Source organism: Erpetoichthys calabaricus, chromosome 3 (genome assembly GCF_900747795.2).
Source record: "Erpetoichthys calabaricus chromosome 3, fErpCal1.3, whole genome shotgun sequence".
NCBI classification, from domain to species: Eukaryota; Metazoa; Chordata; class Cladistia; order Polypteriformes; family Polypteridae; genus Erpetoichthys; species Erpetoichthys calabaricus.
Window position 1 is genome coordinate 47015685 of NC_041396.2, and position 21628 is coordinate 47037312.

At 38.3% G+C, this 21628-nt stretch overlaps 1 protein-coding gene across 1 annotated transcript in view; it reads left to right on the forward strand.

The window, feature by feature from the left end:
• Positions 1-21628, forward strand: part of LOC114649281 (dynein axonemal heavy chain 6-like) — a 217343-nt gene that overhangs the window by 157771 nt on the left and 37944 nt on the right. The window contains exons 56-62 of the mRNA XM_051924685.1: positions 322-417; positions 1351-1491; positions 1871-2086; positions 8748-8978; positions 14084-14205; positions 16365-16609; positions 19711-20150. Of these exons, the coding sequence (XP_051780645.1) occupies positions 322-417; positions 1351-1491; positions 1871-2086; positions 8748-8978; positions 14084-14205; positions 16365-16609; positions 19711-20150 (1491 nt within the window). The remainder of the gene's footprint in view (positions 1-321; positions 418-1350; positions 1492-1870; positions 2087-8747; positions 8979-14083; positions 14206-16364; positions 16610-19710; positions 20151-21628) is intronic.

Consider the following 21628-nt stretch of genomic DNA (forward strand, 5'->3'; position numbering starts at 1 on the left):
TCTTTGTTATGTTTGTAATTCCTCCATGTAACATTTGGTAGTGGGCTGACAACAAAGGACACTCAAACGTAGTGCATTCAGCCTCATGCCAGTGTTTTTTTTACGTTATTATATATTTGTATCATTTAAAAACACAAATTGCAGTTATTTCCTAATGTAACATTGATTTTATGTAAAGTACTGGTGAGGGATAATTGATAGGTTCCAAAAATACTAAATACACTAAATTGATAACATTCTAAATAAAATGGATTCTTTTAAAAAAGTTAGTTTTGCAAAATGTTCATTTTATTCATTAGTATTGATGCTATTTTTATACAGAATGTTGCACCTAAGCAGATGAAAGTTGAAGAGGCAAAAGAAGCACTTAAAATTGCTCAGAAGAAGCTGGAAGAGAAACAGAAAATGCTGCAGATGGTGTGTATCGATGTCCAGCCAATTCCATCCATGTGTCCATCTTGTATTATGGCATTACATCATATCATAGACCTGATCAGTTATCTTCTCAGTGTCAAAGTAGACTGATCCACCTCCATAGTTACTGTGTTTGCAAATAATGCAGAAAGTGTCTACTGTTCTCCTCTTGTCTATCTGCCTGTCTGCATGAAACAATTTGGCCCCTTGTGGACTGCTTTTGTTCAAATTTGGCACACTTATTTTTCAAGGAAATTTGTTGAGAAAGCTCAATTTACATTGAGAGTTCCTGAATATTCCCTTTAAAAGCAATGCCAAAAGTTGAAACTTGCATATCTTAAAAAAAAATGCTATGGGCCCTAAAATAAGGATTAACTTTCTATACAGTTTTCCTCAAGAGAGGTTACTTCAACATGTATATTTTTTATATTTAATTTTTTGCTCATCCAATAACTGCTCCTGATGGCAAAACAGTAAACCACCAGCAGAGCTGCATGGCCACGTGTTGTGCCTAATGCTGCTTGTACCAGGAATGCAGTGGTTTCCATTTCAGTTAATGTTTCTGCTGCTTGAAATCGTACCTGGTAATCTACATGATCTCCAAAACTGTAAAAGAAAAAATGTAAGCAATTTAACTTATTTCTTCAGAATTCAGATTTCTATTAACATTCTTTGCTTTCTATTTTATTTCTGCCAATTCTTGTCATAAAGCAAAATTATTGTTTGTAAATATTTCAGTTTATATGATTATAAATATCATCATTTAAGAAAAATACACTTCTTGACTTGATATGTAAATCATTATAACACTGTCAATGAGAGAATTTTTTAATGATTTGGTATATGAAAAGAAAAAAACATTTACTTTTGAGCTGTCTTTATTATGTTTCAGTACATTATGAAGCAAAAACTTTAATTTTTTTTAATAACTTTCAGATTGAGAGTCACCAGCTTAATCTGCAGCAGCATTATAATGAAAGCATTTGGGAGAAGGAGGAACTTGACAGACGGAAAGTATTAGCTACCCAAAGGCTGCACAGAGCTGCCATTTTAACTGCCGCACTGGCTGATGAAAAGGTAAATTTATAAGGAGGCCAGTCGCCCTTCTGTCAAAAAAAGATTCTGGGGGGCTTAGTGTCTACAGACTTCAAGAAGGGGCGGAGCCATCCTGAGCCATAAAAAGAGATGCGCAGAGAGATATAGAGATAGAGAGAGTGTGTGTGTGTGTGTGTGTGTGTGTGTGTGTGTGCGTGTGTGCTCTTTTGTTTGACTTTATTTTAAAGGAAAAAATAGATTGTATGTAGATCATACAGTATAAAAGATTATAAACATATATATAACATATATCAAATATGCTATAAGACATAACATTTGCCAGTTTTCTTTGTATACAATGCACACTCATATGAATAATATACCACAATGGAAGGACAGCTTGTTTTGCTTTTCCTATTAGGTACGGTGGAATGAATCACTGAGTAAACTGGAGAGCAAGCTACAGGGTATTGTGGGAGATGTTCTTCTATCAGCAGCATGCATTACCTATTTTGGGGCTTTTACAGCAACATACCGTAAGCAGATGCTGCAGAGCTGGGTGAATTTCTGTATCCAAAAAGCTATCCCAGTTACTCCAGAATTCACACTGTCAACAGCAATGGCAGAAGAGAAGCAGGTATGGTCATGCCAAGTACATATACCAAACAATTGCTGCACATAGGCTTTTTGGATTTATACATTTTTTATTTGTTTAATCAGTATTTTAGCGTATCATTCATATATGTGGTAGCCCCAAATATAAGTGCATATTTTAAGTGTTTGATGATATGTTGTGCTATTCATTGCAAGGTATACCAGTACCCTTCTTATACATATTCATATTATACTCTGCTATGTTTTCACATGGGTAGCACAATGGTACAGAAGCCATCAGTTTTTCTTCAATGCTCCAGAGACATGTTTTCTTTCCCTGCACAGTCTCCTTCTGTGTGAAGTTCCTTCCATATCTGTATGATTTCTCTTTTGTAGTCTTCCTAAAAGCATACATGTTTAGCTAATATGGAGACACTAAGTTGGCCTGGAAGTTGTAAGCATAAGTGCATGCATAACTATGCTTTGCCTAGACTCTTATGTGATGTGCAACCCCATAAAGTAAACAGAGGGTTCATAAATGAAGAGACATTTGACAAATATTGAAATTAATTTTGAAAAAATCAGTGTGCTTTACCTTGGAGGAGTTACCATGAATCATCAAATGTAAGAATAAGGATGTAATGTAATATTTAGGCTCCTCTAGATTGGCAGGTACTCTAAGGGACTCTTAGTTCATTACTGAAGTGTTCTGGCATTGATAAAAGAAGGCTGACAGAAATGGTTTGAAATTGACCAGGAGATGGTGAAGGCTAATAAATCTGAAGGTCAGAACAAGAGGCAGTGAAGCCAGGAGTCGAACAAACCATTACATTCTACTTCAAACCTTTCGTCAAGCATTAATCACCGTCTTTCCTAAACAAAATAAGGACTTGTTACAATGTGCATCATACAGACCAATTTCACTTCTGAATAATGATGTTAAGATACTCTCAAAAATTATAGCTAGAAGGATGGAGAAAGTGCTGTCTTCGGTAATATCACAGGATCAAACTGGATTTATTAAAGGCCGACACTTATCTTCCAATCTTCGACGCCTGTTTAATGTAATATATTCACCAGCAAAGTCAAACACCCCAGAGATATTATTATCATTGGATGCAGAAAAAACATTTGACATGATTGAATGGAACTACCTTTTCACTACATTAGAGAAATTTGGGTTTGGCCCAAATATTTGTAGATGGATCAAACTACTGTATACCAAATCAGAAGCTTCAGTTTGTATTAACAACATTTGTTCAGACTACTTTAAACTAGAATGTGGCACCAGACAAGGATGTCCCTTGTCACCACTGCTGTTTGCAATCACCATTGAACCACTGGCGGTCCACTGTCGAAATTCTAATCAGATAAAGGGGATTATCAGAGAAGGACTGGAACAGAAAATTTCTCTATATGCAGATGATATGGTTTTGTATATATCAGACCCAGAAAACACTGTGCCTGCAGTTTTAACAGCGCTTACAGAATTTCAAAAGATCTCTGGTCTCAGAATTAATCTGAATAAAAGTATACTCTTTCCAGTGAATTCTCAAGCATATAATATTAGATTGGACACCCTACCTTTTACCATAGCAGATCAGTTTAAATACCTAGGGGGTAAATATCACAAGTGGGCGGCACGGTGGCACAGTGGGTAGCGCTGCTGCCTCGCAGTTGGGAGATCTGGGGACCTGGGTTCGATTCCCGGGTCCTCCCTGCGTGGAGTTTGCATGTTCTCCCCGTGTCTGCGTGGGTTTCCTCCGGGCGCTCCGGTTTCCTCCCACGATCCAAAAACATGCAGGTTAGGTGGATTGGCGATTCTAAATTGGCCCTAGTGTGTGCTTGGTGTGTGGGTGTGTTTGTGTGTGTCCTGCGGTGGGTTGGCACCCTGCCCGGGATTGGTTCCCTGCCTTGTGCCCTGTGTTGGCTGGGATTGGCTCCAGCAGACCCCCGTGACCCTGTTTGGATTCAGCGGGTTGGAAAATGGATGGATGGATGGAAATATCACAAGTAAACATAAAGCTCTTTATCAACAAAAGTTCACCGTCTGTATGGAAAAAATTAAGCAAGACTTGCATAGATGGTCAACCCTTCATCTCACTCTAGCTGGAAGAATTAACGTTGTTAAGATGAATATCCTCCCAAAGCTTCCAATATACATCAATAAATGATTTTTTAAGCAATTAGATTCAACCATAACCTAATTTATTTGGAACTCAAAACATTCACGTATCCGAAGAGCGACCCTACAAAGACCTCAAGCAGAAGGTGGCATGGCTCTACCTAATTTTCAGTTTTATTACTGGGCAGCAAACATACAAGCTATAAAAACCTGGACACAAATAAATGAACATACACAGGTCTGGTCCGCAACAGAAGTAAAATCCTGCAGCATTTCTTTATATTCCCTGCTCTGCGCCCCAAAAAATGCAATATATACTAATAACCCAATTGTGCTTCATTCACTCAGATCATGAAACCAATTTAGAAAGCATTTTAAGATGGAAAATCTTTTATCTGTTGCACCTCTGCAGGAGAACCACCTCTTTCAACCCTTGCAAACATATCTAGTTTTTAATATCTGGAAAAGATTTGGGATTAAATTGCTCAGAGATCTTTATATAGACAATATCTTTGCATCCTTTGAACAATTACATTCCAAATTTAACCTTCTAGCTACACATTTCTTTCACTATCTTCAAATTAGGAACTTTGTCAAACAGAACCTGCCCGATTTTCCTCATCTCATATCCTCCACCATGCTGGAAAGAATACTGCTCAATTTCGAGGACTTAGACACCATTTCTGCAATATATAAAATTTTATTAGAGTCCCTTCCTTTCAAAGATCCAAGAGGACAATGGGAAAAAGATCTCTTAATTAATACATCAGAAAAGAAGTGTAAGGTAGCAATACAGAGAATTCACCCGAGCTCCATATGTGCAAAGCATACAATTTTTCAACTCAAAATTATATATCAAGCTCATCTGTCTCGCTTAAAACTGTCCAAAATATTTACAGGGCAAGATCCAACCTGCGAACGCTGCAACCAAGCTCCTGCCTCACTGAGTCACATTTTTTGGGCCTGCACCAAATTAACATCATTTTGGACCAAAATTTTTAAGTGCCTTGATTTGAAGTGGAGAAGGACAAACAAACTGTGATTGCATTCACTACACTTTTGGCACGTAGACTTATTTTGTTAAATTGGAAGAATCCTAACTCTCCTCTTATAAGTCAGTGGGAAACCAATGTTTTATATTATTTGAAATTGGAAAAAATCAAATTCTCAGTTAGAGGATCTGTACAGAACTTTTTCAAAACCTGGCAGGATCTAATCAATAAAATTTTACAATAAGAAGAGATAATTATCTCTGCATTTCTTTTTCTTCTCCATTTATCTTTATTGCCCTATTAAACTCAACAATTTAGGTATGTTTATAAGCTTTAAGTATTACTCCTTTGGCCATGCTCTCCTTCTCAGGGGTGGGGTTTGATTTGTTTTCAATCCTATTTTTTGTAAAAATGTATCTATTTGTATGGAATGATTACAATAAAATTAATAAAATATATATAAAAAAAAACATTTACATTAACATTTATTTTCTTAGCAGATGCTTTTATCTAAAGCAGGGGTCTCCAACTCCAGTCCTGGAGAGCTACAGTGGCTGCAGATTTTCATTCTAACCCTTTTCTTAATTACTGACCAGATTTTGCTGCTAATTAACTCTTTGCCTTAATTTTAATTGATGCACAACGTAAAACTCAGGCCCCTAAATTATTGATTTTTTTCCTTAATTAGCAATCAAACAATCCAACCATCCATTTTCCAACCCGCTGAACTCGAACACAGGGTCACGGGGGTCTGCTGGAGCAAATCCCGGCCAACACAGGGTGCAAGGCAGGGAACCAATCCTGGGCAGGGCGCCAACCCACCGCAGGACGCAATCAAACAATATTAAGACATAAAATGAACCAACACATAAACAACAACCTGCGTCCATCACGCAATAACTGAAAATAAAAAAAAGCGAAGGCCTCAGTAAAGTTGATCTGCTCAGGTCCACAAATACATTTTGACAGCACTCTTATAAAAGAAAATCAACAGTTTTGGAACTGTCTGCCATGGCAGAATGAGTGCCGTGAAATTAAATAACGGGTTTAATTAGCAACGAGAATTGACTTTAAGTTAAGAACCTGAATGAAGATTGGAGTTTGCAGCCCCAACTTAGTTGGTCATCTGTTGACTCACTACTTCACATCAAATTTATGTTTAGGTGCCGTTTAAGGAAAAAAGAATCAATTCAGTGGTCAGAGTCTCAACAAAAGTCAATTAAAATAAAGGGAAATAGTTAATTAGCAGCAAAAACTGGTCACTAATTAAGAAAAAAGTTAGAATGAAAACTTGCAGCCACAGTAGCTCTCCAGGACTGGAGTTGGTGACCCCTGATCTAAAGTGACTTATAAAAGAGCTCAACATAATCGAGTAAACCTCAGTCTAGGGACTGTTTGGAAACAAGTGTTAAAGGACTAGGGTACAAAATTGATTTCCACGAGTGAAAAGTTTAAAACAAAATACTAGCTAGTTAAAACTGCCAGATTTATAAAACGTAACAGCTAATATCACGTTGACAGAAGTTCATGAGTCTTCAAATGCTTCTTAAACACATTGAGGGAGTCAGAGTTTTGAAATGAGGTAGGCAGCTCATTCCCACAGCCAGGAGCTACACATGAAAAGAGTCTGGACTGAGATTTGATAGCCCAGAAAGGTAGCATCACCAGACCCCATTCATCAGCAGATCTGAGTGGTCAAGATGGAGCAAAGGACCTCACGTGTGTCTCCATATAAAAAGGTGCAGTCCCAAGGACTACTCTGTATGTAAGCATCAAGGATGCTTGCCATCAACAAACCAGAAACCAAAACAATAATCCAGTAATGTCACCCATGCCCAGTGTCAAAAGAGAACACACTGAACATTTTTAGTCATGAAATTCATGAAGAAAACCAACTGTAGGAGTATCTTTTAGGGAATTTAAAATGAATGCCAGGAGCGGTACTCTAGTCTTTAAATGTTCCACCATTCCTTTTATTTTATGGGTAGATGCCTAGGAGTTGGGGCCATCCTTATATCACAACAACAGCAATAGTAATATTTATTTCTATAGCACCTTTCCATACATAGCATGTAGCTCAGAGTGCTTTACAAGACTTCAAAGAGAAAGTTACAAGAAAAGAAATCACAGCCGCTGAGTCCTCCTTGTGATTTTGTATTGAAGTCAGAGAGAGGGTTCCAGCTGTGGTTCTTTGAGAGTTAATCATAACAGTTCTGGGAGTATTGATTTCTTTTGATATTTTCTGGCTCTGGATTTTTCACTTCTGTTATTGGATTTTGCTTGTGGATTTCATAATTGGGCTTCATTTTCAGCAAACCTGTTTTTCCCTGTTTTTCTATTATTTTGTGTTTCTTTTTGCTTTTAGTAAATACATTCTCAATTTCTAAAGATATTTTATTTTATGTTTTCTCAACAAATAAGTGGTTTGCATATACCTCCTTTGTTGTAAGGCATTTTTGATATATTTTTGAAGACCTTTTTGAACTTTTAAAGCCAACTTGCCATTTTGGCCCTGGACAGAACAAATCCTGCAGTCAGTAGCTGGGGTCTGGCAGCCTGTGGTCTTGTGTGGGCAGGTCTTTAAAGGTCTGGGCCTGCTGATGGAGCTTTCAGGAAGTCTCACACCACTTTCACCATGTTTGTAAGTAGCAATCATAACACTCACATGACAGCATCAGGAACGTGTTGCTAACCACAAAATATTCAGGTACCTCAAAATGTCAGTTATCACTGTATAACAAAATGGCTGGCAAAAATTAGTAAAGAACCACAAAGTTAATTTCAGATTATGATTTAGGTAATAGTAATGAGACTCAAAGACTATAAAACTAATATTCTTACAATGTAACTGGGGAAAATTATGACAAGAAGTTTTGTTTCACACCAAGTTCAGCAAGGTCAGTGATTGTTTTGTCAGCTCTCAGTTATATCTGCGCTTAAGCAGCCATGTTGGTTCTGTGTTTGCGCTGAAGTTTCTGAGATTCATTGAACTGTGTGCATTCTTAAGGCCCAGACACATTTTTCACCAAAGTGGCGTGAACATACAGTAAGTAACAAAAGCAGTGAAAACTGGTGAGTACAAACTGTACATGGTCTCTGTGATGACCTGACATTCTATCTAGTACTTGATCTTACCTTGCACCTAATGCTGCCAAAAATGCTCTAGCACTGTGTAACCCTATTACATAAGAAGTTTGAAAATTGTATTTTAATGTGTTGAAAGTGCCCCTTATTCCAACATGCTGGCAAAGTCATTGCCACACAATTTGAATGCATTAAGTTATTTATTATAATGAAAACAAATGATGTGCCCATCTGCAAAACAAAATGATGTTCAAAAATTCTAAATTTGAATCAATAAGCTAATATTAGAAATGGATTCCGTGTGTGTGAAACCCCCCAAAAATATGTACTGTACAGCATAATTTAAAAACACAAAGAGAATTAAAAAAAATAGAAAATGTAAATGATGACGCTTGGCAGCCTATTGTAACAAGTTGAGGTTTCTGCTTGTAACTGAATGGTTTGTTTTTATTGGACAATTTACTCTTCATGTCTAAATTAAAAGCACTTCATCTATTTATCAGCTTCGGAAGTGGCGAAGTGAAGGATTACCGCCAGATCAGAATTCCATTGAAAATGCTATTCTTATAAAGAAAAGCTCTCATTGGCCACTACTGATCGATCCACAAGAACAAGCTTATGAATGGATCTGCCATATGGAAGGTGCCAACCTTAAGAAAGTCTCAGCCTCTGACCCCAACTATATGAAGACCATTGAGACTGCTGTGCGACTTGGGCAGCCAGTTCTTATACAGGTAATTCTTTAATGCAATATGTCTGTACAGAAACACTTATGTAGACACTGTTATTTATATTAAAACTCCAATACTGAGGCCAGTCTGCATTTGTAAGCATTACTCTTTAAAGTTAGCATTATGTATACTACACAAATATTTGGAGCACCTGGCACTGTTTCCATTGTACACATTATCCTATGGACAAACTTGTGGAGAAATATTTTCAATGTATAACAGTAAGGTGCATAGATGTTTTCATGAAAGTAATAAAGCTAGTCTATTCTGAATAAAGTTACTCACAGCTTAGTCTGTTCTTGGATTTCTGCTTTTTCCTGAAGTAGTTTAGATAAGGTCTTATTAAATAGTGTACTGTATGTAGTATCAGACCTGTGGAACTCAGGAATCCATAACCACCTGAAAATGAAAAGAGGATTTATTGACTATCACATAGAGAAAATTCCTCAGGAGAGAAGAAGAGATAGAGTGAGATGTGATGTCTCATGAGGGAATCATGTAGTCATCAGAAAGCTCATCAACCCTAAATCGTTCATGTGTATCTTAGATGTGAAAGGTGACATCCCATACATGGCACAAGAAGTGGGGATGACTTGTAGAAAAAATAGCTTCATTAAATCTAAGTGGGTTTGTGGATGTGCATATGGAGGGCAGTACAGGATGTAGTAGGAGACACTGGAGGGAAAGTCCTGGATTTAAAATGCAAGCACCTCATTTAACTAGGCTCAAATGAGGCCGATTACATGCAGTGCAGTCCGTGGTCCTCAAGCTAACTGACTAGTCATTAAGAGCCTTTTAGATTTTGTAGAATAACACCATTTGTCCCAATTTGCCATAACATAAAAACATTTATATACAAAGTATATTCTGAAATACTGTATGTTCCTGGTTAAATGTTCCTTGTGTATGGTCAGCAAGCTGCTAAACTCAGGGTGACAAAGGTGTCAAAGGTGACACCAGGCTGTAACAGGATGGAGAAAAACCCTGCCAAGGCCAATGCAGGGAGGAAAGACACTACTTGGGTTGATAAAGTATGTCACTGTATGCCATGGAAGACGTGCAGTGACATTTAGGGAGCAGTTCAAGCTGTAGATGGTCTTGGTGGGGGACAGAGAAAGAAAGACAGAACCTGAGGCTTGGCATGAGGCTGAAGTTACTCTTTCAAGCCAGTAGGAGGCAGTGCAAAATCTCTGTAACTGAGAAGCTTAGAACCTTTCTGCATTACAAGTAGCCAGATAACCGTTGCAGACCTTTTCCTTATAAGAAAGAGGATACTTAGTGTAATGACAGTTGATGTTGATCTGTGAATTTGAGAGCTAACAGTAACGTCTTAAGTAATTTACATACAGGAAGTGGTAATGGGAGTTGGTTTCTTGAAGAAGTTGTTGTACACGTCTATGACTGTTCAAGTAAAGAGTTACTCTTTTCCAAACAACGTGTCGCTGAGTTATTGGAACCCACAATAAAAACAATACACTTAGGGTTAAAGGGCATCACAAAATATATTTCACAAATGTACAGCTGGATTGCTTCAGTTACATTGTGACAGAGGGACAGTAAGGAATATAGCAAATGGAAGTATTTATATAATTATATTGTGACAATTGGCTGGGGGTGGCACCCAGCCGGGATGCCCAGAGGGACCGGAGGAAGGATATAAAAAAAATAAGGGTTGGTACCAGAATGGAGCCAAAACTGAATGGTAAGGCCAGCTGGGGTTTAATGGACAAGGTTTCGTTGAGTCAGGAGTTGGAGGGGTGAGGAGGTCATGAGTGATGTAAAGGCAAAAGAGAAGTGGAAGAAATGGAGAGAGGTATGCAGGTGAACCAGACCGACAAGCTTTTGAAACCTTGACCTACAGCAGGGGTACTCAAAGTTTTTAAATGCCGGTCCACATTCAGTTCGCAACCAACCATCGGGGTCCGCTATAGCCAGGTTTACCATGTAGGTCTGTAGGACTGTAGGTGTAGGTCTGTAGGAGGCTAGTAATAGATTCAACGCAAATGATAAAATTTTTACAGAAGACCAAGACATGCACAAAACATGGAAAACAATTCAAAATAGTCACATGACTAGTTGCAATTAACACACCAATTACAACAGTTAGTACGTAAGTGATTGTCACACAGTGTGAAACTGTTGTTTTGATTTCATAATGGCAGCATAGTTCGGTGAGTAACCAGTCAGTGCAATTCTTATTGCATTCCTGAGGTTCTGGTCGGTAAATACACTTCGATGTTTCGTCTTGATAGTGTTCATAGTGGAGAACGCACACTCACAAGAATATGTTGAACCAAACATAGTGAGCACGGAAATCGCCAGTTTCTTTGCGGCAGGATACTGAGAATCTGGAACAAACTTTGACCAAAAAATTGTTATGCCGACTTCGTTCAATTTTGCTTTCAAAACGTGAGAAGCTTGCAAATCAGCTGCTTCCATTTGCAACAGTGACGGGTTTGAGTCCATTCACCGTCAGGCTGGACAATGAAAGGATCAGCAACAAACAAAAAAACAGGCTTCAGTTTTCTGAAATCCTTAAAACGTTCATCAAACTCGACCTTCAAATGATGTAGAAATGTGGAAATCAACTGAAAACATGCCTGTTGATCAGCTGTCATGCAGCTCCTCAGGTTTGGGAAATGCAGCATCTTGCCACCTTCCAAGTCATTGATGAAAATGCTCAGTTTTGTTTCAAAGGCACAACATTTTTCTTGCAATTCGACAACGGTTTTGTCTGCACCCTGAAGTGACAAATTCAGTGTATTTATATGTCCCATAATATCAACAAGAAATGCCAGCAGTGCGACCTTGTCACTGTCTTGAATAAATGTTAAAACTTCTGCAGCTTCTTTGTATTCAAGGACTGCAGGAAGTCAGCTACATCTTCATGGAGATTCCAGAACCTTTCCAACACACGGCCCTTGCTTAACCATCTGATGTCATTGTGAAGCAGCAAGTCTCCAAATTCTGCAGACATCTCTTCAAGAAAAGAACGAAACAGACGATGCTGCAGAGACGAATTACATCGTAAAAAAATTCACTAATTTCACAAGAGTAGACATCATTTCCGCCAGTTCGTCACAAAGTTTTGAGCAGAGGGCAGACTGATGAATGATGCAGTGATAAGCAACAAGGTTGGGCTGAAGTGCCTTCATACGAGTGACAAGTCCTCTATCTTTACCAGTCATTGCTGGTGCCCCGTCTGTTGTAAGGGAAACCATTTTTGTTACATCCAATCCAGCTGCGTGCATAAACTGCGATAATGCTGAAAACACGTCCTCACCGCGGGTCTGTTTTGCTAGCGGTAGTAATGTCAGAAACTCTTCAACAAAATTATGGCCATCAAAAAATCTTGTGAACATACAGGGTTGAGACATGTCAGTTTTATCAGTGGATTCATCGCACGCGAGAGCAAACAATTCAGCCTGTTTAAGATCTGATATTAACTGACCACCGACCACATGTGAATTTCCCATTGGGATTAATAAAGTATCTATCTATCTATCTATCTATCTATCTATCTATCTATCTATCTATCTATCTATTGTCAGAAAGGTCATCTGTACGACGACTAGCAGTACTGTCTGATAATGGTATCTGCTGAATCAGTTCAACACACTTTTTGTCGCTAAACAGAACCGAAGAAGAAGACATCATGCATTCTTTTACAACCTCTGCATCAGTAAATGCTTTCTTATGTCTGCCAAGAACCCAAACAATGCGTAGCGAAGCTTCTGTAACATTTGATTGTGTGGTGGTCGCTTTCGTCATCAGCGATGAACTCGCTACCAACGACGACTTAAGGGCGTCGATCTTATGCGAACGGAGCTCTGACTTTGGTGGATAATTCGCATTGTAAAAAAGACCAAAAAATGCCAGTAGACCAAACGCAAATTTTATATGCCAAACAGTTTTCAAAAATGCCAGATTTCAGTTATTTGGCATAAAAAATGCCAGTTGGCAACCCTGCTACAGAGTAAATAATAAAACAACAATAATTTGGTGCTTTTATATTCGGACTTTTGACTTACGCAGAAGACAGTCGCGGTCCGCCAAAAACGTCTTGGCGGTCCGGATTGTGGACCGCGGTCCGCCGTTTGAGTACCCCTAACCTACAGGCTAGCTAAGGTTATTTTATCTATTAATTTATTTATTATATTCTTAGTGTGTTTTCACCCATTTTTCTTTATTTGGATTAATAGGAATGTGTGTTTTTAACCCAGTGCCATGGTGTTGTTTAACATTTGAAATGTATCACAATATACTCTTAAATATATTAAATCCATGTAAACAAATTTTCAATATGCCATAAATATACTGTAGACTTAACAGATGGCACAGTGCTTAACGTTGTACCATCACAGCAACTGGAACACGGGGTTGATTTTGAGCCCATTCACTGTCTGTGTTGGAGTTTGCCAGTCCTCTTCATATCCATGTGAGTTTGCGCCAAGTGTGTCAGAGTATGTTAGTTCAACGAGTGACTCTACACTGGCCTAATGTGGGTGATTGCGGGTGTGAAGGTGAGTGAGCTCTTGGTGGGCTGTCATCACCTCACATAATGGTTACTGACTGGCTCGCCACAATCCGGTAATAAAGAAGGCAGGTTTAGTAAATGGATTGTATTATTTTCATTAAAATGATTTAATTTGAATATGAATGCAAAAAGTTGCTTTTAGAAAAATGAGTAAATATTATTTGCTGTTATTTTAAGTTTATTACAGATTTTTAAATACTACACTGAAAAAACTGCTGATTAACATACAGTACTACAGTGTACTGTACTTTGACTCTGAAAATCAAGATGCTGCACATGAATAAATAGCTTGTGTTTATGGCTAAATATACTGAAATCCTGCATATCAGACATTTCTGCATGATATCAGTCAAAATAGGTCTGTTTTTTCTGATAGTTCTGGCATTAGAGTATACACATTTACTGTAAATAGTGCAATGTATTCATTTTCAGTATAGTAAGCAGATTCCAAATTTCCTTAAAAAGATGACATTAAAAGCTTTAGTGCATTTTAAGCAGCTTTCAGCAAATTTGAAAGGTCATCGTATTAGTCCTACTTTCATATAATCGTAGTTTCTTGTTTCTTCATTAGGATTTGCAAGAAAAAATAGATCCAATCCTTAAACCCTTACTAATGAAGGATGTTGTGGCACGAGATGGGCAAAGTTTAATTAAGATGGGAGATGCTGAAATTGAATACAACCCCGATTTCAGGTAAAATCTTTCTTGATATGACGCACAACCAGGAAGCGATTCATTTTCATTCTTGAGGAATATGAATTATTTACATTATGCATTCAGTTTGGTATCATCAGAAGGCACCATCATGCTATTGTTTTTAGGTAAGCAGGTATCTGAACTTTATACGAACAGGATGCCAATTTACCACTTGTGAATTAATGAAAACTATTAATATGTAAAAGCCTAATGATTATGACCAAGAAAAAAATTATTTTTCTGTTTTGACTTGGGGGAAAAAGACTGTTTGGGTAACACAGACTACTAGTTTTCTTTAGTGGATTTAATCCATTTTATCCATGCAAATTAAAAAAATATTTAGACCAGCAGTCATTTGATGTGTTTGGATGGTTCTGTTGGATGACAACACCTAAAAAGCAATGAGCTCACCTAATATCCTGATCCTATTAATACTGTCTAAAAGAAGTCTCCCCATACACTGTTATAAATAAACTGCTGTTTCTTTGTCCTTAGATGTTTATGTTTTTAGGCCATGGTGCCCAATACAAAGCACTATGATGATAAACGTTTATTAATTTATCGTATAGGCCACTATTGACTCTTGCTTTGCATTTCAAAACATTTCACATAAAGGCATTTGGATTAAAAGATGATCACATGAATGAATGAAAAGATGATTAAGAGCTTATTATGGTTGTATGAGCATCTTTATTTAGATTTGTACAGCAGTATACAGGTGAAGAACAAACCCATCTATTGTCATCGTAAGGAAGCTACAAGGAAGTGCTTGTCAGCAATGGTGGGCACTTAGACAGAAGTTACTATTTAAAAATACGCAGCACCTTCTGAGCTACAAGTGCACTTCATGAATGTGCTGGTGCACTGAGAATTCTCCTTTAGTGGTGTAAGACAAGAAAACAAACAAGGAACGATTTGGGGATCCACCCTGTATATTGTAACACAAGGACTTCTAAGTCAAAATTAACACCAAAGCAGTTTCTGTGTTGGAGTCCATGACGGGACTGATTGGTAAGGTGAAGGAGGTTGACTTTTATAGGTGGAGGAAAGAAAGAGTCCAGTCTATAAGGGTCAGTAAGTCAGTATGTGGGGTCAGTAGGGGTGCGTGGTTAGGAAGCAGATGTAGGAACTGGTCGTAGTTTAGGTGGGTTTCTGTTCTGGCGATCTGTAGAAGATGGAGAAGTGACATTAGTGCACTTCGTCAACCCCTGACTACGCATCTTGCCCTCAGTTAAGCCCTTAGACTGCCTCCCAAGCGCATGTGTGTGACAGTGGCCAAATCTCATTTAGTATGCTGTGAATAAACAATTGTTGAACATACAATTTGTTAAGTTCAGTTTTATGAAGCTGACTTTCATAGAGTTTTAAGGCTAACATTTGATAATTTCTCATATAAACTACACAAAGGATACTATTTGGTTATTCAGCATCTGTTTTTTTTCTTTAAATAAGCTTTGTAAAAGTAACAACAGGACAAAATTAGACTTTTGGGGCACCTTGCAGTCAACCCCATATAACTGTAAACAATAAATGAAAAGAAAACGTGTGCTATAATGCCAAATCGAGTTGTCCCAACTTTCATCTAAAACAGACAAATTAGAATAGCGGCTCTTCCGTATTTAAGGCATTCTGGGAAGAAGCGGCGGGTTCCTGATGGATGAACTCCAGAGGTGACATCAGATGGAATGATGTCAGTCATCCTTTCTGCAGAAGTGGAAGAAGGGAGGCCGTTCGTGCACAATGCCACCTCATATCACGGTGGAGAATGACCGTCACCCAAGCCTTCAAGCTGTTTCCCCAACAGCCCGTGTGTGACACGCTATAAAGTAGCAGTGTAGATCTAGAGAACAGCCCAGTTGAATGGTCTCAAGTCTTATGGGTTCATTGCTAAGAGTGGAGAGAGTGTGTACAGCATTAGTAATGCTATCTATTTTTGTGAAGAAATGGTGTCCAGAGTCACAAGTACCATTTATGTTTTTGAGTGTATTTGACATGGCTTGCTATCCATTCCATAAATGTTAGTAGAGAAATATATGAGACAAAAAAAATTTAAACATAGAGCATTGTTAACATATTTAATTGTATTTTACTAGCCTGTTGGGGTTTTCTCTGTGCATTACTGCATGAGTAATATTTATTATGGTTTTATGTTTCAGGTTATATCTGACCACTCATATACCAAACCCTCACATCCTACCTGCAATTTGTATTATGGTCAAGTTGATAAACTTCATTGTGACATTTGATGGCTTGCAGGACCAATTCCTCTCCAGAGTTATTTCACTGGAAAATCCACAACTGGAAGAGCAGCATTGTCAGCTGTTGGAAAGCATCACTTTGGATCTCTCGCTGCTTCAGGAGCTTGAAGACAAATCCCTGATGCTGTTACAGAAAACAGAGGGTGAGGAAGAAGAGCAGCACAGTGTTTCATCACCATTTTAGTGTTTGTTAGTATTTGGCCTAAGTGTACCAGGGTGTCAGTCCATCACAATAAAATAGAACATCAAATTTTGGAATTATTTTAATGGAAAAAAAATTTTGTTTCATATTTAAAGAGAGAGAGTTTGACCCATAGAACAAAACACATAATTAAAAATTCGTAGCTGTGTAAAGTAATTGAAAGTGAATGCATAATAAGCTAGGAATAGAGCTTAACTTGTTTATGTTGCAATTAAATAGTAAATGTAACTGTCAGTGAGGGGTGAATTTTTGCAAAGTGTGTGTAGCATCTCAAAAATTCACTGAAGCATATCATGGTTTAGTCAAATAAATTCACAGAGCAATAAGCTGGACATATTACTAACATGCTGGAGTTATATGAGGTGGCAACAAAAGGATATGATCAACGTGGAGCTTATGATATTATTTATCTGGACTTTCAGAAAGCATTTAATAAGGTGCCACATGAGAGGTTGGGCATCAAACAAAAAGTAGTGGGAGTATGAGGGTGATGGTGCGAGGAACCTCATCAGAATTGTCTGATGTTAAGAGTGGCGTTCCACAGGGGTCAGCGTTAAGGCCGGTGCTATTTTAATTATAAATAAATGATTTTGATAGGAATATAAGTAATAAGATGGTTAAATTTGCAGATGATACCAAGAGAGGTGGATTAGCAGATAATCTGGAATCATTTATATCATTACAGAAGGACTTGGACAGCATACAGGCTTGGGCAGATTTGTGGCAGATGAAATTTAATGTCAGTAAATGTAAAAGATTACACATAGGAAGTAAAAATCTTAGGTTTCCATACACAATGGGCGGATTGAAAATCGAGAGTACACCTTATGAGAAGGATTTAGGAGTCATAGTGGGCTCTAAGCTATCGACTTCCCCACAGTGTTCAGAAACCATTAATAAGGCAAACAGAATGTTAGGTTATATAGCACGATATGTGGAGTACAAGTCCAAGGAGGTTCTGCTCAAGTTTTATAACACACTGGTGAGGCCTCATCTGGAGTACTGTGTGCAGTTTTGGTCTCCAGGCTACAAAAAAGACATAACAGCACTAGAAAAGGTCCAGAGAAGAGCGACTAGGCTGATTCCAGGGGTACAGGGGATGAATTATGAGGAAAGATTAAAAGTGCTGAGCCTTTTCAGTTTAAGGAAAAGAAAAGTAGCACTGCTGCCTCGCAGTTAGGAGACCTGGGTTCGCTTCCCTGGTCCTCCCCACGTGGAGTCTGCATGTTCTCCCCGTGTCTGATTGGGTTTCCTCCGGTTTACTTCCACAGTCCACAGACATGCAGGATAGGTGCATTGGCGATTCCAAATTGTCCCATGTGTGTGTGTGTGCCCTGCAGTGGGCTGGCAACCTGCCCGTGGTTTGTTTCCTGCCTTGTGCCCTGTGTTGGCTGGGATTGGCTCCTGCAGACCCCCATGACCCTGTAGTTAAGATATAGCAGGTTGGATGGATTATTACAGTGGATCAAGACTGTTATTTTAAAGTGAGTTCATCAAGAACACGGGGACACAGCTGGAAACTTGTTAAGGGTAAATTTCGCACAAACATTAGGAAGTTTTTCTTTACACAAAGAATGATAGACACTTGGAATAAGTGACCAAGTAGTGTGGTAGACAGTAAGACGTTGGGCACTTTCAAAACTCGGCTTGATGTTTTTTTGAAAGAAATAAGTGGATAGGACTGGCGAGCTTTGTTGGGCTGAATGGCCTGTTCTCGTCTAGAGTGTTCTAATACCGTCTTTTTCCGAAATTAAGACATCCCCCGAAAATAAGCCCTATCGAGATTTTCGGAACTTTTTGTAATATAAGCCCTCCCCCGAAAATAAGCCCTAGTTAAAATAATGTGAAAAAAAGAATTCGTTAAAAAATGCTGTTGATTTATTAAGTATGTTTAGCTTCCCTAATACTCGTATTTCAGAGAAATGTTTGAAATAAAATATTCCGAGAAATTCATTGTTTACCTCTACAGTTCGTTTCAAATTAATTCTTGGAATTTATCTTAAAAATACAACATAAAGCAGCATGAATACATAAATATTGTGTCCGCTCTGCTCTGCTGTGTTGTACTGCGTCGCACGTATCGCAGAGTATGGTCGAATGAGGTGGGGAGGGGGTGGAGGGGGGCATGCATATGCGGAATGCGACGGAACGCGTCGTTGGCGCACACTATAAATAATTGTTCGTTAAGGCAGCAGTCTACATTGAGCGACAGTGCAGATACAGTGTTTGTTCATTTCAGTCTTGTAAGTCTGATTATTTCCTCATACGTAATTTTATTTTTTATAAAGTGAATAATTTTTAACCGCAGTTAAAATGAGTACAAAACGAAAGAGCTATTCCGTCGAGTACAAAAAGGGAATTGTGGAAGACTCCAGGGGTGTAAATCTTGATTTATGACGATGTTCCAGAAGAAGATGACATGACTGTAATTGAATCAATTTTAATTTCTGTATTCTGTGTAAAATAAATAAATATTAAATAAAAATATATAAATATACTTTTATTTTTGTCCTCCCCCGAAAATAAGCCCTAGTGCGTATTTTGGACCAAAAAAGAAAGTAAGACAGTGTCTTATTTTCGGAAAAAGACGGTATCAGGCATATTATATAAACACCCTGTGCTAGTCTGCTAACAATCTGAGCTAAAAACATCCATTTGCTTGACTGATAACTTTTTTCAGTTTTAGTAACTAGGTAGCTCAATTGACAAAACATTCTATGAGTTAAGAATTTCAACTTATTTATCATACCATTAACATTTCTGTAAATGTAAAGCATGAAAAGCAAAGAACTATGATACATTTGAGTTGGTTTTTCTTGCCACTTCCAGTATAAACATAGCATTCACAGCTAAGACTTTGATATTGTAATTATAATATCATTTTTATCTTTATGATATATGTAGTTCTTTACAAAGTGAAATGTTATTTTAAGGAGGTTTACTGTGATGATTTACAGAGCAACTAACCATTTTCACATTTTGTATTACTTATACATTTCTCACAAATTCTAAAGCCTTTGCTTTATTTATATACATTTTCAGGACACATTCTTGATGACCAAGACTTAATCGACACTTTGCAGAATTTGAAGATCACGTCAAAGGAGATCATAAACAGAGTTCAGATTTCAGAAAATACAGAACAGAAGATTGAACAGACACGTGTCAAGTACCTCCCTGTTGCTAACCGGGCAGCAACACTCTACTTTGTTGTAGCAGATTTAGTTGAGCTCAATTACATGTATCAATTTTCGTTGGACTGGTTCAGTAAAATGTTCATCAAAGCAATTCAGCAGGTAAACATGAAACAAAAGGATATGCCTCACGCTGATCCACTGGGCCCAGTCGCTGGCACCTTGCGTCCTCAAAGTGCTCAGAAACTGCGAAGACCTGCAGACAACAAAATGACTGCACAAGTGATGAAGGATCTAAACTCTCATATATCAGAAACAATAAATACTTTAACTGAAAACATATACAAGGTAAAATATTATTAAATGCATGACATGACATGACATTGCCCTTTGACTCTACACTGGATTAGATTGGTTTGAGGATAAAGGAATTGAAAAACACACAGGTTATTGTATATTAATTGCAACATCTGTATATATACTTAAAAATACACAGTTTACCTTAAAAGCTTTAACAGAGATTCCAGGAAACAGAATACATGAAAAATGCAATGTCAGTCAGTATTCAATAGCTATGAGAGAGAGAAAGAGGCTAGGAGCACACACTGGTACAACGCATTGCTGCACCGACCACATGACAAACCAACTCAGGATCCCAGATTAGGACCCGAGTGCAGCCATGCAACAGGTGACACCTCAGCACCACACTAGTTCAGATGGAGTGGAAGAGTGTGAGGTTTTTTATGATGGCTGGAGTGCCAATTTAGCCACCAACCCCCAGGTTTCTCCCTGCAGGTTGGAGGGCCTACATGCAGGGCTGGATGCAGATTAACGTCAAACCCAGGACAGAACAATTGCAGGTTATGGGCCTTGCTCAAGGGCCCAATGAAGTAGAGTCACTTTTGGCATTTATGGGATTTGAACTGGCAATCGGAACGCTAGTGCAAAGCCCTAGCCTCAGAGCCACCACTCCACCCTATAATAGCTAAATGCTTATTTTGGTCACAGATTGAGGTTTGCATTATGGAAGCCTGTAATAGTGCAGTAGCTGATGCTGCTACCTTATAAATCCAGTGCCTGGCTGCTGTGTGGGCACATACACCACATCTGTGCAAAGCTTTGGATATTACCTGTTTCCATCAACATCCCAGTGGCATGCATATCATGTTAACCAGTAACTCTAAACTGGCCCCATGGGGTCCTGTGCATGACTAAGCCCTCCAATGTACCAGCACTCCATCCAGGCTTGGTTTCTGCCTTAAACAAAATGCTGCCAATATAACCAACCCAGAGTTGGATGAAGTTGGTCTGAGAATGTTAGGTTAGATTAAATGCTAAAATGCTGACAGAGCACGTACTCCCATTTCTGAGGAGCCCTGTTCAAATCTCAGTCTGGTCACTTTGTGAAGTTTGCATGTTATGATCCTGCTTACTTGGGTTTTCTCCTTGTATTCTAACTGTTGTGCAGGCCCAGAGTCTAAATGGACAGCACTGCTGCTTCATAGCACAAGACAATTCCTTGGTTCTATCAAAATCGGAATGTTCTTCCTAAATCTGTGTTGTCTTTCTTCTGAAGTAAAAGGTTCACTCCATGTTTGACATATGTGCTTTTTAAGCCCAGTGTAGGTGTTAATAATGTTCCTTGTAATGTTCCCTGGCCTCCATGCTGCTGGAGTTAAGTCTGCATCTCCATGACCCTGTAGTCCTTCAGCCATATTTAAAGACACATATGTGCAGTATTGGGATAGAAACTGACTCAGTACTGTCAAAATGTTTTCGGCTCTTGTAATTTTATAGTTACGTTTTTGTTTTGTTGTTTCTTTACT